The sequence below is a fragment of the Haliotis rufescens genome, unplaced genomic scaffold (assembly GCF_023055435.1).
Source record: "Haliotis rufescens isolate VD_foot unplaced genomic scaffold, xgHalRufe1.0.p SCAF_39, whole genome shotgun sequence".
In the NCBI taxonomy this organism is placed as follows: domain Eukaryota; kingdom Metazoa; phylum Mollusca; class Gastropoda; order Lepetellida; family Haliotidae; genus Haliotis; species Haliotis rufescens.
The window spans coordinates 2,700,275-2,717,639 of record NW_025964101.1 but is presented as its reverse complement, the minus strand read 5'-3'; the positions used below and the strand labels follow the sequence as shown (position 1 = coordinate 2,717,639).

The window sequence follows — 17,365 nt, the reverse complement described above, 5'->3', positions numbered from 1 at the left end:
GGTTCATAGAACTCAATATAAAAACAAGGTGTAAGTAGAGTTTCATGTTTTTATTTTTCAAAATAATCACCCTGCACTTGAATACACTTTCCCCATTTATGATGTAGACTCTCAATTAATTCCCTGCAAAATAGAAGTCTTCTGCTTGCCCCCAAAACCAAGCTTCTGCAGCAGGTATGAGATCGTCATCATTGGTGAATCTCGTTCCACGCAGGTGTGACTTGAGATTTCGAAACAGATATTATTTGCAAATTTATCATTTCGGAATTCGAACTGTCTACTTTGAAGAAGATCAAGGGTAGCCTAGAGTGTTACCTTAGCGACATGATTACCAGCATCTGGTTGCGAAATCGATGCACTTTGCTTAACTCGGAGAGGTTTTGAAATCAAAACAAAAATAATTAAAAATACAAGGAAAAGAATACTTACCCAAGCGAGCAGATCCTGTTTCCGATTTTGAACTAATTGAACTCTGTGAATGCGGACAGTTTAGCACCAAGTCTCCATGCAGATACCGTGTTTGTCTATCAACAGGTATTCGACCATTATGAATCACATCAAAATATCAACAAGCTCCCGTCATCTGACTGTGTCCACTCCGCGTTTGACAAATCCTCCTGAAATCCCACATGCACATGTTTCCCATCAGTGACACTTGTCTCAAATCACACACGATGTTCATTAAACTTGTTGCCCGGATTAAACTGTAACGCCGGTTCTCTTGTCATTCCTGGTTTCGGCTGTCTCATATCTGGGTCAAGTCGGGTCATTCATTCCGACACTGTGACAGCAATCGTACTTTTCAAAGTTTACCTTCTTCTCGTAACTTTTCTCTGACAAACAAAACTTCTGTACATTCCGTCTATGTTGTTGTTATAGGTTTTGGCATTTTTGTCAAATGACACATAAAAAATTTGACAGGTTTTCCGTGTTTCCTCTTCTCAATGTGAAATGCATGTATCTGCCGATGCACGACGGGGGCTGTCTGTCAGTGACGAGATCAAGCTTTGATTAAAAACCCTGATGAACCTTTTTGAAAACCTGTCTTCTTTATCAATGCTAGATAGTGTACGCTGTGTAAATCGGACAGAAATATAGCTGTAATAATGTGATCTTTACAATTGTTTAACAGAACTATATTTTTCACGCGTAACAACACGTGAATAGAGTAATGCGGTTGGAATGAGTGGACAGTGTATTTTCACACGCGGATTGATACAAAACAGCTGATTCTTAATCGGCGACAGTTGATTGTTTTTTTCTTGAAACATGTCTTTAATATGAATATGGGTAATAAATAGAATGACCCACTCGGTACGAGTGATTACGTTAAATATGTCACTCGTGAAATTGATGTTTTAAGTTCCTCGCTAAAGCTCGGAACTTAAAACATTAATTTCACTCGTGACATATTTTCCGTAATCACTCGTACCTCGTGGGTTATTCTATAAATAGTCACTTGGTGCCAGGTCTGGACTATATGGGGCATGATTCAATTGTTCAAACTTGCATTCACGAATGGCGGCTTGCGCAACTCTATTCTTGTGGACAGGTGCATTGTCGTGAAGTAGCAAAACACCAGCAGTTAACATCCCGCGCCGTTTCTCTTTGATTGCGTTTCGCAATTTCTTAATTAGATCTGCATAGTAAGCACCAGTGATTGTCTTCTTTGGTGGCTTAAAAAATTATAATCTATCATTAAGACGCCCTTCGAATCCCAGAAAACGGTGGCCATGATCTTTCCAGCAGATGGCTGAGTCTTAAACTTCTTTGGCGGCGGAGATGTCTTGTGCTTCCACTGCTTAGAATCCTTTTTGGTTTCTGGATCCCAATGATGAATCCAGGTTTCATCTCGAGTCACAAGGCGAACATGAAAATTCTCTGGATCTGCCCTATAAATGTCCAAGAGCTCTCCACTCGTTGGTGACGATCTTGCGCATTCAGATTTCGGTGTACCCATCGGGCAGACACTTTAGACATATATGCAAACGTTCATGGATGATATTGCAAACACTTCCATGAGAAATACCACACTCTGAGGCAATTTCATCCACCTTGATGCGGCGATCAGTCATAATAATATTTTGAACTTTGGCCACAATTTCATCTGTGATGACATCTGCTGGTCTGCCAGACCGTGGGTCATCTTCAAGTGATGTACGTCCGCGCTTAAACGCAGTAGCCCATTTTGCTACGGTGGAATATTGAGGAGCATCCTCACTGTAGACATTAACCATGCGCTCGTGAATTGGGCGAGCATTTACTCCTTCTTTGGTAAGAAATTTGATCACAGCCATATACTCAGTTTTGGAGCTATCCATATTTTAACAAGGGTACCTCACATCAAATAAGTACTGTAACATTACTGATGGGTGTAACCACCTATACTCTTGTAGACACGGGTATGAAAGATGCTAGAATACGATACAATCATCAAATCTTCTGCTGGGTTCATTTGGATACCATGTTCTATGAACTTATTGACCATCCCTCGTAACGACGAGACCAAGTTAATAAATTTACAATTTAGTTTTTTATGCAAAGTTTTATTCAAAAACAAGTTGTGAAACATATTTGAGCATACTATATTCAGAAACAATTTATGAAACATATTTGAGCATGACAATATCATGTATACAGTTTTAAAACACGGGCTATACGCCACCAGAAACAAGCTAGGCCACCTCGCTGGGGATCATGGGGACTTACAGTACCTCTGCTCCTTGCATGATACCCCAGCAGGATTTACGTCATCACTTTAGGTACTGGTGGTTGTACACAATACTAGCCGATATTAAAAAATACTTAGCAATGAGTTGGCTTAAAAACACTGGTTGATGATAGTTACATCGATTATGATAGGAGTATGTGTCACACAGGGGGACTATAATTTTACGACACTTTAACCCCCTTGACAGAGCCTTCAATAATGTCAGTTGATCATTGCATCACACCTAATTTAAAAACAAGCATTTAATTATTCACATACATATTTAAAATTTATTATACAGACCAATTTCTTTCAAATAGCTGATAATAAGATGCCCGCTGACAAGGGAAAAGAGATCTTTCAGATTTACGCTTTGATTGCAAAGTCCTTGCTTGACGGTGAACCTTTCATCACAAGGGATACACTTAGGAGGTTCGTCTTCATCTGTCTTAAGCAGGTAATTCAACTGTGGCCAATACGACATCGTCGTAAAACGACCTCGCCATGTCTTGACTGACAACCCAAGTAGGTTTGACCTATTGTTTGTTTTATTTCGTGAAGTTTATTGCTTCCTACCTGGGTGTCCCACCTCCTTTGCATTAGACCTCGAGTTTAAATTTTAATAGTTGGTTTGAAATGCCTACTGTAATATTGTATCAAGGTGAAATTGGTGATGACGATAAATCGTAGTCCATAGTATGCATATTTCTCCATGTAAATAAACGCAACAAAACCCTTTCCCCAGTCGTAAGCAATCTCTACTGAAAGAGTCTGTGTTCGATTCCGACTACATCATGAGCATGTGTTTATGAGTCACTTTTAAATAGTGATGATGCTAGGTGTTCGCGAAAAGGTGAGCGTGGAACCTGTCACAAACACATGCAAAGGTAAGTAAATTGTTCACTGAAAAAACACGGGAACATAATGTACATGTCAAAATAGGGAATTGCATTGGACATTACTTTTGGACTGATGCGTCAAATTTGAATATGTTCTCAATGTGTCTACCATAAAGCGTTTTGAAAGAATAAGTGAGCCCTTGAATGCTGTAACCTTGATCAAACAACTTTTGAGCAAGAGTCGCATGACGCTCTTTGAAATCTTCCTGGAAAGAGCATGCTCGATTATATCCCAAAAGGTGTGATATGTAGACACCAAAAGCTGGAGCTTCGACATGAAGGGCAAGTTGAATATTAGAACGTTGACTAAATGCAACCCTGACTGGGTTTCGCATGCTCTCTGGGAGCACAATTTATCCTGGGCCACAAAGGGTGGTGTTCAATAAATGGACCCATTCAGCATTGTTGCAATAGAATACAAATCAACAACAATCTTCAACAACAACAACAACAACGTCAATATCTATGCACTAGACAATGTTCAGTAAGTGTCTGTCTCTTGTGCCACATGTAGGGTCAAGCAACGACCGGACCCTTTCCTGTTTTTGATGTTGATTTTCCACGAGTTCCATATGTTTCCCGTTTTGTTCTGTACACTTTGGGCCTGACGTCCATTGCTTTAACGTCCATTTTGCCCACGTTGAGCTTTTCTTCAGCAGTAGTGATTTTGTCCATGTTAACCCTTTGTGCAATATCTGGACCAATTGAAAAGTGGCCATGTGGGTCGATGCATAGTTCTAGACAATCACATTTCGCATTGTAGAAGAATGTCTGAAATAGAAACTGGATGTTAACACGTTTCTATGTTTGACACAAATTTATTCCCAAAAACTAACGTGAAACCAAATACCAAAGCGAAATATACCGTTATCGTCTTCGTTTTAAGGCATGAACTTAAATTTGTTGAAAATTTAAATTTAATTAAATTGAAACTACTAAACCAAATATTATACCATTTTCAAGATGAAATTAACGGTAAACATTTATCATAAATATGATATTATCAAAGATAAGGAAAAACTGTCTTCATTGTTAGCCAAGACAATAACGATTGAATTCCTTTTTCTCAATTCATTAACAAATATATAGAGGTTAACACTCTTTGACTACTTTAGAAATATTCAAAATGGCAAGTTAAAAATCGAATTGAGTAATACGATGATATTTGAAAGTTGTTTGTCATAAATTTGCAAACGCTTGAGGTCTTAACCTTGTCTGGAAACGACGGTAGTCTGCAGTGTTTATCGTGTTCCAAGCCAACATCGCGTTTCATTTGATTGTAGAAAGGACCGTCAGCAGCAAAATAGAGTGGGTGCATGATGACATAGTCCCAGAGCTCCTGGCCAGACAGCTGTCCGATCAGCTCTACACAACTCACGGCAATGTCGATAGGGTCAAACTTTCCTGAAGCAAATGATTTCATATATTTCAGTCTTCAGCAACCCATGCGTGCCGTAAAAGACGACTATGCTTGTCGTAGAAGGCGACTAACGAGATCGGGTGATCAGGCTCGCTGACTTGGTTGATGCATGTCATCGATCCCAATTGCGTGGATCGATGCTCATCATATTAATCACTGGATTGTCTGGTCCATACTCGATTATTTACAGACCGCCGTCATATAGCTGGAGTATTGCTGAGTGCGGCGTTAAATAACCAGCCAACCAACCAACTGATCATAATGAGAATTTAGCAAATAATATTTTTAAAATCAGCTGTCGTTGTACCTGTTCTAATTTCCAGAAGTAAGTTAAATCGAAATAGAGGTCCAGTAGAAACAGTCAGATAATAACAATCAACAAAATTCCCTTCATTACTTGGTGGTACTGTACCTGAGTCTGACTTGACCCCAGTGTTAATAGAAGCCTCAAGAACCGTCTCCAGCATACCAGCTGATATGGTGGTTTTCATGTCTTGGAATGGCACTGGTGTTTTCTTCGATGTTTTCGTTTCCAAAACTAGAACCAATCATTAATGCAATGGATTAAAATTAGTGGGTGTACGTATGTGTATTAACATGAACCACGTAGATATATGTACGACTGGCATCATAACTGATTCATAAACACGTTCTCATTATATAGTCGGGAACGTACACTTGATATTGCATTTAGAAGAGATTTCTTATGAATATGGAAAGGGTTTTGTCGCTTTTGTTTATGTAATTACAGTTAGGGTATTTTGAAGAAGGTACGTCAATTCATCACGAGATCAATACAGGTGTCATACACCCAGACAGGCTTCAGCACTCAGCATCAGTATCACCAAACCATTAAGGTGAAATACGTCCGAATGCTGATACCAAAGATGTGAAGATCCGGGGTGGAATAGGTCTTCAGCAACCCATGCTTGCCGTAAATGGCGACTATGCTTGTCGTAAGAAGCGCCCAACGGGATAGGGTGGTCAGACTCTCTGACTTGGTTGATGCATGTCATCGTAGTCCAATTGCGTGTGATGTCAATCACTGGATTGTCAGGTCCAGATTCGAGTTTTTTACAGACCGCCGTCATATAGCTGGAAAATTGCTGAGTGCGGCGTTTAACAACAAACGAACAACCAAAGATGTGGAGATTTGTGAAAAATATTTCTAGGATTCCTAACGAGGAATGCGTGCTTCATTCCAACTTGGCCACACTCACGTGCTTTGTTAAGGGATTCAACTTCTTTTACTTTTTCTTCATACTGAAATGTGATTAAATGGCAATAAACATATTGAATGTCCAAGACTTATTAAACAAATTAGGGGTTGGTGTACGTCATAACCGAAAAGATATTGTCAAACAGATTAAACGAATACAGTATCAAAATGCAAAACAATGAGTGTATATAATGTCTGTTGAACTGTTGACTATAAACCTTTAAACACACACAAATGATGCTGTGGGGAAAAATATATTTGTTTATGCAAATAATGTATTTAGGGGTAAATACCTTCCGTGAGGGCACACAGTTTTTGTGAAGATTCTCTGGATTGGCGAGAACTGTAAATAGAATAATGGAGTTCCTGATTTTAATGCATATTGGAATTATTTTGTTTATAAGTTTGTTTGTTGTTTACGCCGCACTCATAAATATTCCAGCTATATGACGGCGGTCTGTAAATAATCGAGTCTGGACCAGACAATCCAGTGATTGACATCATGAGCATCGATCCACTTAAAAGGGATTCGATGACATGTATCAACCAAGTCGCCTCAACCGTTAGTCGCCTTTTACGACAAGCATGGGTTGCTGAAGACCTGATCTACCCCGAATCTTCACGGGCGATTGTTAACACAATATATATCTATCATTATGTTTTTATTCTCATAATCCATAAATATTCCCTTAATCTTAATCAATAACGTTTATACACAATTGTTGTCATAATATTCAAACTAGTTTACAAATAACACTTTATCAAAACGAATTTACTTTTCGTTCTTTTCCAAGATTGAGCAGACTCGATGATTTCAGTGGTTGAACTTAGCCTTTCACTTACCAAAGTCGCCAAGTTTCCCAAGGCTTTTTATTGGCACGACCAGACTGGACTGCACGTCCATGTTCAGCGTTGTTCCTTCCGGAATAAGCGATTTGAGATCTCCATCGAAGACGTCCTTCACGACCGACTCTAGCCATTCGTGTCCCAAGGCCCTACCAGGATCGACGTCAATTTCGATGACAACAGACCCCGCCCGTACAGTGACAATCTGAGCATCACTGGACCTGAGTCGGATGTTGATTACGTCTTTCTTGGCATCAATCTCATGGACGAGCAGCTTCTCCAGCTCGGGATTGTGGGGGTCTGTGGTGATGACGAGCAGAGTCTTGGACGCTGATGGCCCAGGAACTAATATCAAAATATGGGTTCATGTGAACAATTGACTTGCCTTTGCATGTGTTTTAGGCGGTTGCCACAGGACACGCTCACCTATATGCGAGCACCTGGTATCATCACTATTTGATAGTGGTTAATAAACACATGCTCATGATACAATCGGAATAGTACAATTGACTCTGCTTTTAGCAGAGATTTCTTATGAAGACTGTTATTTAGATGTACGTTCATATGATAATATTGTTTTTTGTGTGCTCAAACGTAACGCGCCTTACTGTATCCGCTTACAGGAAATATATGGAGAATATTTACATACCAACGTTGACATTGATTGTGTTTTCAGTTCCGTCCTGTTTTGCTATGACGATCTGATTAGATGACTTCTTTATGTTCATTGTGCAGTGACTTCCAATTTGACAGTTCAAATCTTCATGATCTGAAAGAAATACATAGATGTACCATATCGATTCCGATTTCAGCATTATTGTTATAATATATATATATGTATGAAAGAGCATGTTGATAAGAACACCGAAATCGGGAGTAACTCCCAGTTAGCAAACTTCTGAGGTATTAGAATATCAACATTCAACATTTCGCCGACAACAAGGAGAAAATATTATCATGACCCACATTTCATGCCGATCAAAACTATTTCTATTACATCAATATATATTGTCACGCAAAAGAAAGTATACACCCATTATCCATTGTGTCTAGAAATGAATCAAACGCGAAATGGTTCTTCAACGGTGATGTATTTTATAAGCTTTCCCGTTTCATATAAATGACATTCAGTTTATATTACATGTGAATATATATAATATTATTCATGCTGGATTACATAATACTATAAGTTTATCACCTTTGGGATGACAATGTTGGTATCCGAACTGCAATGTGTTAACTAGTCCTTAAAATATTCAATACTAGTACATCAGCAGATTTCACTGACACGTGACGGGCACTGAAGTATGACCCAACCTTAGCTTTACCTGGTACACTCCCTTCGTTCAATAAAGCATCAGGGTTAAGTTGATAGGCATCCTCTGTACCTTCTGTTGTTGCTTTCCCAAGGGATTCACTTGGCAGTTCACCCTCTGTCTGCATGTCGTCATCAGAATCCCAACTTGGCTCGGATTCCGACTGTGACAGTTGAGGCTTATGTCTTGGGACACAGGTTATGGTTAAGTCTTTCATTTCCTTGGTGCAGTCGCCCGGGAGCTGATACAACACTTCATTAAACATGCGATTCTTTTCTTCAAATTTGTTGACGACAAAGACCCTTTTCCCACTAGCCTCCAGCCCTTCAGTTAGAACAAAGAATGAGGTATTTAATGCATGAGAAAACGCAAATACTGAAAGCATTCAATGGAACAGTCTGAAGTTTCAAATGTTACAGTTTCAGGTCATCGAATACTCAATAACACCCGCAAATCTTAAAACACATAATGTTTATTGACATTGTAATCGACAAGGGTTACCAGTGATTTTCTGAAGCAGTTTCTCTCACACACGCCCGTGATAAATTAACTCACAACAGGGCAAAATACAACTGAGTGGAATAGAGGTGAGGTGAAATGGGATATAACGTCGCGTCCAAGATTATTGCACTTATATAGCGACGTGCATGCACGTGTATATGTGTGTGGGGCTGCTAGTACTGGTCCGGACTGATGCCGATTTATAGTGCAAGCACACTGAGATACTATGCCGTAGTTTAACATGAATACCCCACTTAGACATAGTATACTGACTCCGAGCCGACCAGTCCTTGTTTTAGCCCCTTAATGCCGAACAACAAGTACCATCTTTTAACGTCTTTTTGTATGACGCGGCTGGGGATCGAACGCCTGACCTTCCGCTCTCCGGGCGGACGCTCTACCATTAGACCACGGAGGCGGTCGAGTGGAATAGAAGTTGTCCTGATAATTATTGATCAAACAACATACTTAATTAAAGTGGTGGCCATTTCGTCAAGCCAATGGCACGTTTTCTAAGTTTGTGGTTGCGAGAAAATACCACACTTATCAAGAGAAATATGTATACGCTTTGAAAAGTCTAAAAACTTGAAAACGAATTGAAGAACGTCCCTTTCATTTTTAAATAAACAATGTTATTAAAATTGCACTCACAGTTGCCTGCATCAACTAACTTGTGAGTACAGTGTTCTTAGGTGTCTGATAAATGGTGCATTTATATAAATACATTTAACAGAACATTTGTCAGCTTTTCTTCCGACAGGATATTTACCTTCAAAGTAGTCATACACAGAATTGTGTAGCCTTCCCTTTCTTAGAATTAGGGAAGCTACACCTGTGTCAACTAACAGATACATGGTTGAAAAACTTGCAAAGGGTAACCTCTCGGGGTCAAACATTTCTCTATCTGAAAAGAACAAAAAAGAAAAGTTAATCCTTTTTTCAATTAACCCATCCAAAACAGAAGCTTTGTTCAAGATCATTTTGTGTTATTAGCCATTAGCGGACAATACATCTTATCCTTTAGGAAAAGTTGATTAAACTTGTAAGGTACTATGCTTCGGACTCTAAAAGTAATTTGAATATTAAAATGGTGGGACTGTGTTGTTGGTGTATTTTTAGAATACTTCTCTACATCCTTAGACGTGTAGGATAGGGCATTTCTTTAATAATACTACCCGTGAAGATCCGGGTTAGATTAGGTCTTCAGCAACCCATGCTTGCCGTAAAAAGCGAATAAGCTTGTCGTAAGAGGCGACTAACGGGATCGGGTGGTCAGGTTCGCTGACTTGGTTGATGCATGTCATCGTATCCCAATTGCGTGGATCGATGTTCATGATGTCAATCACTGGATTGTCTGGTCCAGACTCGATTATTTACAGACCGCCGTCATATAGCTGGAATATTGGTGAGTGCGGCGTTAAACAACAAACCAACCAACAACCTTTCAAAGAATTGAGCTCCAAATGTTCAATATAATCCGGGCGTAAAAAACAACCAGGGGTAACAACCTTTGCACATTAACCAGGATTAAGTCATTTTTAATCATGCATAGATCTGCACTGGAATGCGTTACCTTTGCATTTGATAATGTCATGCTGTCCTTCTTTCTGGCCAACCCTCTTTGACAAATCCTCGGCTGCCAACACTTTCTCTTCCGAGCATATGATAACTGAAACAGTTTTCACAACATTAGGACCCATGCAGGTGTGTAAGAAACATATTTCAGTCACAAACCAAAATTCACACACTTTTCAGTTTGAGTTTGTCAACTTACCATTTCGTTTGCATTCTTTGCCATTGTGCTTTTCTGTCGCTCTCTGTAATTTAGTGAAAATAAATATGAAGCAAGCGCATGACATTTGAGCAAATATGTTTTATCCTTGACTTATAGAGATATGGGCAGCTACGGTTAAATAATTTAACTTATCGATGTTGATTGTGCATCACCCTGCCTAGGGGCGTTGAATGTTGCTCATTATATCAACCACTGGTTTATCTGTCCCTGACTAGATTATTGACAGGCAGTCGTGTGGGGAGGTCGGGTAGCCTAGTGGTTAAAGTGTACGCTCGTCACGCCGAAGACCCGGGTTCGATTCCCGACATGGATAGAATGTGTGAAGCCCATTTCTGGTGTCCCCCGCCGTGATATTGCTGGAATATTGTTAAAGGCGGCGTAAAACCATACTCACTCACTTACAGGGAGCCGTGGCATAGCTAGAACATTCCTACAACTGTTTATTATTATTTTCAAATATTCATAATGTAAGGTTCGATATTCGGGTGATATAGTGTTGAATACATGAACAAGAATTATTTTTTCCGTTGTTAATACAAAACAATATTTGGCTTGTTACTAAAACTATAACATTTTTTGTGAGGTTAGGTGAAACGCGCAAAACGTCGTGTTTAAGATAATTCCACTCGTATTACGAGGTGCATGCACGTGTGTGCGTGTGTGGCTGCTTGTACTTCTCCGGGATGATGCCGCTTTCATAGTGCCAACCCACCGAGATACCATGCCGCAGTTTAACATGAATACCCCACTCAGTCATATTGAACTGACAGTCCTTGTTTTACCCCCTTATTGCAGAACGCCAGGCAGGGTAACAACATGTACCACCTGTTAACGTCTGGTATGACGAGGCTACACCACCGACATTCCTTCCTCTAGGAATACGCTCTGTCCACTAGACTAGGAAGCGATCTCAAATAACACAATTACGTATACCATTGTTACGAAGAATGGGTTTACCTTGCTGTTTTTCATGATAAACTCCCCAAATGAAAACAGACCCAACTTTGAGCTTGTACTCATGATATCCATGGGGGTAGTGTCTGTTTGTCTCTTGCCATCAATGGATCTCATAAGCCCTCATCCTGAATAACAAAATGCATTGGAATTAATTGCAAGTGTATGCTAACCACGACAACAATTACATAAACATCCACAGCTCACGTCATACTTGGGCATTTTCTCCACCTGGAATGTTGACGTGATGCATGATAGAAAAATCATGTGGACATTACATGTATGTATCATAGACAATACTTCGCGGATTTGTATATACTAAGTATTTCCATGATCCGCCAATGCATACGACCGCTATGTGGTGTACACGTGTCTATTTTCGTAAGCTGATAACTCACGCAAGGTCAAATTAATCATGCATGCAGACACTACCATTGCCTGTCGTTACAGAAAGACACTACCATTGCCTGTCGTTACAGACACTACCATTGCCTGTCGTCATAGAAAGACACTACCGTTGCCTGTCGTCACAGAAAGACACTACCATTGCCTGTCCTTACAGAAAGACACTACCATTGCCTGTCGTTACAGAAAGACACTACCATTGCCTGTCGTTACAGAAAGACACTACCATTGCCTGTCGTTACAGAAAGACACTACCATTGCCTGTCGTCATAGAAAGACACTACCGTTGCCTGTCGTCACAGAAAGACACTACCATTGCCTGTCGTTACAGAAAGACACTACCATTGCCTGTCGTTACAGAAAGACACTACCATTGCCTGTCGTTACAGAAAGACACTACCGTTGCCTGTCGTTACAGAAAGACACTACCATTGCCTGTCGTCACAGAAAGACACTACCATTGCCTGTCGTTACAGAAAGACACTACCATTGCCTGTCGTCACAGAAAGACACTACCGTTGCCTGTCGTTACAGAAAGACACGTTCAAGACATTTCATGCAGCGGTGCAATAATGAAAGCAAATGTCATGAAGATTCCGGGTCTTCAGCAACCCATGCTTGCCGTAAAATGTGACTATGCTTGTCGTAAAAGGCGACTAACGGGATCGGGTGGTCTGGCTCGCTGACTTGGTTGATGCATGTCATCGATCCCAATTGCGTGGATCGATGCTCATGATATCAATCACTGGATTGTCTGGTCCAGACTCGATTATTTATTGACCGCCGTCATATAGCTGGAATATTGCTGAGTGCGGCGTTAAACAACAAACAAACCAGCCAACCAACTGAAGTTTACTGAGAAAACAATACGTAGAATGCTGGACTTCCTCCCTGATGACATCTATGTGGAGTTTGGGGATGCTATAGTTTGGCACTTGTTCTCCCCTTTCTTCTGATCTGTTTATTTGTGCATATGACTCGGAACTTCTGCTGGAATTGGCAAAAGCCAAACACGGGAATGTAGCCAAGAAGTTCAATTTTAACTTCAGATATATCGATGATCTGATATCGATCAATAGTGGTGAAGTAGCCAATTCCCTTCCACTGATTTACCCACCTGAGTTAAAAATATAAAAGACAAGTTAAACTGCTTCCTCTGTTTCATATTCAGATCTATGCACAAAATTCAGAGTGAAAAAAAATCAGAGCTGTATGACAAGAGGGATGACTTCAATTGTCCAAGTCAACTTTCCATTTATGTCGAGCAATATTCCAGCAGCTCCAGCCTTTGGTGTCCCCATTTCGCCACTTTTGAGATACAATCGAGCATGCTCTTTCTACCAAGATTCTAAAAGCGTCATAAGACTTTTGTTTTAGTTTCACATATGCTAATTAGCGCTAATGTCAATACATTTACATATTGTACATATATCCCCCTCAGACCTCCCCTCCCCCCTTCGGTATCTACCAGTACATGTTTTGGGGCTTAACACGAATTTCTCGGCAACATAATTCACAGTTATAATGTCACAATAACAGATAGTAAGATTCCCAGTATGATGTGGCACCCGTGAAGACCCGGGTTAGAATTGGTCTTCAGCAACCCATGATTGCCGTAAAAGGCTACTAAGCTTGTCGAAAGAGCCGAGTAACGGGGTCGGGTTGTCATAGTAACATGATATCACCGTTTCCTTCACCGGTTCACTGTGACCGGATGACACTGCACACGGAGCCAAGTTTCGTTTTGAGACTAAACAGCAGTTGCCTCCCTTTACACTCGTTTTGTCAGGAAATACATTTCTGGCATAGTTCAAAATAAAACATACAAGGGGGAACCAAAACCAAAATATTAAATTAATAAAGTACTTCAAATTAACATGATCATATAACTACGATAACATGTGTCATTGCTGGGATTATGGACCACTACCCACGCCAATGACGTATCACTTCCTTGTTCTCCTTTCGATTCGGACTCGGTCTCTCGTGTGTATTGTTGTGTCACACTTTCTTCTTACACATTCACTGGCCTAGCGGTGTATACAGTATTATACACACATTCTCATCCTATACACAGTACACGCTTCACTCATCCATTATACTTGTGGTGTGTGGAACGCTACCGTCCAGATTAACGGGGTCTCAGTGTGAATGTAAACCTATCTATGGATGTTAATTACTTTGTAGTATTCCTATTAAAGGGCGTGTAGATCTAATTAGACCTTTTCCATTTTTTTCTTTAGTTTTACATTATACTTGTGGTGTGGGTAGGGACACACTGACCTACCCCTAAACGTTACTGTGTTAACTGGTGATATGTCACTTCCCGTGAAAGTCTCTGCGCTAAGTGGCGATATTCAGTAACCCTAAACGCTACTATGCTGTGGTGGCTAATGGGAGACATTTGTGACAAGTCTTACCTGATAAATAATGCAGTTTGCCAAAGAAAATATTCACATATTCCGTATTTGTGTTATTATCACTAATACTGAGACAGAGACACGAACACATTCTATGTATTGTTGTGTAAGGCTGTGTGACGTAACCTATTCCAACCAATCAAACGACGGCTGACATGAACTGGAGTCACAATGTATGTATCGAAGGCAGTGGACGCATCACGTGGTTTAACCTTAAATATAGGTTGGAGTTAAGGTGAATTTCAATGTACTTCCTTAAAATGATTGAAATACCACTCAATTTAACGTCTGTGTTGTATTTCTTGTCATGTATTCCACAGAAAACAGTTGTACTAGTTATCTGAGATACAAATTTATTGATCTGAATGTCAGTTGTATACGTTCGTCTGAAGCACATGCTGTGAATCAATAAATCATAATGGCGCTGCCACTAACGTGCTGTCACAGACATTGTGTGCGCGGGACCAGTTCTAACCCAGAATTAGAGATAATACGTGAGTGTGTCTGTCGTACACGCGAAAAACATGTTGTTCATAAACAGTTGAAAAGGGTTTTGTGACGTCAGTCGAGATAACCTTACAATGCAGTATAATAGGCAACCAGTCGCACTGAACATCCGTGAAAGTGTGTAGCCGAGGTAATGTACACCAGCCTGCTCGGAGTCGGTGTGTGTATGTCACCGGGTCGTAAAACCAGTCTAGTCACGGTCTAGTGACCGTTCCTCGTCCCTCTCCCTTAATTCCCAGAGGACACGTGAAAATCCGGGGTGGATAGGTCTTCAGCAACCCATGCTTGCCGTAAAAGGTGACTATACTTGTTAGGGGCGACTAACGGGATCGGGTGGTCAGGCTCGCTGCCTTGGTTGATGCATGTCATCGATCCCATGGATAGATGCTCATGATGTCAATCACTGGATTGTCTGGTCCACACTCGATTATTTACAGACCGTCGTCATATAGCATATTGCTGAATGCGGCATTAAACATCACACAAACACATAACTGCCCAGCGTCGTCGCCGTTCGGCAAGGTCCGGCGGTCGTCATACTCCGGTGTCTGTACGTTCAATGGTAGAGAATAGGTGACCCGTAAATTTTATTCTCTAGCTCATGTATGTTTTCTACCTTATTCAAGTAAGGAAAGTGTTTCAGTAACATTGATCTTAGTAGCGGGATTATCTAGTACTTGTAGATATTTCTCTTGTAATTTATGGTCATTTTTGCCACCTCAATAATTGTCTGGTTGTAAATCTTTAGTGGTACCGTTGGTACCGGTATTTCCGTATCTACATCTCCCACATTGGTTTAGAAGTTAGTTTGCCATTCGTGTTTTCATAATGTTTAAAAAGACTTTGGTCACCTCACCAGGCTATTTTTCCAAAAAAATGGTTTTATTCATTGCAAACTGAAAGGCCATAGGCCCATAGTTCAACGTATTTACAAGGTATTGGTGTTTCTTCTAACTGACAATGCATGATGTATGTACAATGCAATATTTTGTAATAAAGTAATATTTGAGGTTGACATGAGTATGCAAAACAAATTAATATTTGGGTAAGTCATAAACTTCTTTGGAATATTCTTGTTTCTTAATTGAAGATAGAGTTTACACACAAGCATAAAATGATACTCATTTTCTACCACATTAAGGGTACAAGATGTACAGATATTGTTAGACTTTTTAAATATACCTTTATAGATCTTTAAATCATAATATCCTGTTTTTTTTATTGTAACATATATTAGATATTCTTCGAGTATAAATTGTTGTTTGAAGAGAGAATAGGTATATGTACATTTGCTATTTCTTAGTTTTTCTATCCACATTTGCTGAAAACAATCTTTAGCTCTTTGGAGTAATAATGGCATAAACATCTTGACATTTCCACCAGGCTGTTGTATCCCCATGGATGAGCAGGTTGTTCTCTCCGAGGTCCGCTCAGACGTATATGACCCTTGGCGAAATCATGTGTCTTCACCTCCAGGTACCGCAAGACCGTTTACAGGTCATCTTGGTTCTGGTTTGGTCTGATCGAAACTAGGTTTCGTTAGTAAGTGGTTATTGGACAGTTTTCTTTCTGGTACTGACTAGAGTAAGTCAGTACTAGAAAGAAAACAGTCCAATAACCATTGATCTAACACTTATTTTTCGTGGATTACCAACTTTCCCGCGATTGTCTAGTTTAGATCAAGTTACTCTATTGGTCAAGTACCCGTTTTAATGATTGTGAGTCTAGACAATCCTTAGATCAACCTTGTATTTTGGTTAAGTTTAGAATATCCTAGCCCAGTAAAGTGACTGAGTCTTAAGTCTATAAGACCAGTTTCCTATTCAGGCGTTTTTCGTCTATTTTCTTGTCCAAGATACATTTTATTAGGGATAGGCCCTCAGTGTTTATTTTCCGCTATTTAACCCAGGGGAGGTTATTCACTCATTAGAGTGTTGAGTTAATTAACTCTCGTGTGTTAATTGCTCGCAGTCGACTTAATTTGCTGTCTATGCATCTTGTCACTATCTTGTCAAAGTGTTGATTTAGCTATTCTATTTGTATTATTGTTATACAGTTGCTGAGTTAATCAGCTTGAATATGTTTTCTGGTTTAATTAATCAGTGTTCGTTGTCAGTTTTTTTAATCCTTTTTATTGTCACCTATACTTCCAACAAGCTGATAATAGCAAACTATTATTACTTTATTCTTGTGTAATGACAGCCAGATCTCTGGAGCACAGCTCCGTCACAGGACAAGTGTAATGTGTCTGTGTGGGGTATTCATGTTTAACTGAGGCATGAGTTTCAGAGGGCTATCCCTATTGCAACGGCGTTGGTCCGAACTAGTAAAAGAAGCCACACACGGCCACACACACACACACACACACACACA

At 40.0% G+C, this 17,365-nt stretch overlaps 1 protein-coding gene across 2 annotated transcripts; it reads right to left on the bottom strand.

Moving 5' to 3' along the window:
• Positions 1-2,521: 2,521 nt before the first annotated feature.
• Positions 2,522-14,621, bottom strand: LOC124147197. 2 transcript variants are annotated; one of them, XM_048381473.1, is made up of 13 exons: positions 14,486-14,621; positions 11,664-11,788; positions 10,686-10,728; positions 10,485-10,580; positions 9,681-9,815; positions 8,423-8,734; positions 7,744-7,863; positions 7,092-7,439; positions 6,542-6,591; positions 6,250-6,292; positions 5,442-5,567; positions 4,820-5,013; positions 2,522-4,380 (listed from the first exon to the last, which is right to left on the bottom strand). In XM_048381473.1, exons 2-13 carry the CDS (start codon positions 11,775-11,777, stop codon positions 4,126-4,128), a joined length of 1,836 nt encoding a protein of 611 aa, XP_048237430.1. In that variant the 5' UTR covers positions 11,778-11,788; positions 14,486-14,621; the 3' UTR covers positions 2,522-4,125. The 2 variants fall into 2 exon arrangements, with proteins under 2 accessions (XP_048237430.1, XP_048237431.1); XM_048381474.1 differs by lacking the exon at positions 14,486-14,621 and having other exon boundaries at positions 8,483-8,734.
• Positions 14,622-17,365: the final 2,744 nt, after the last annotated feature.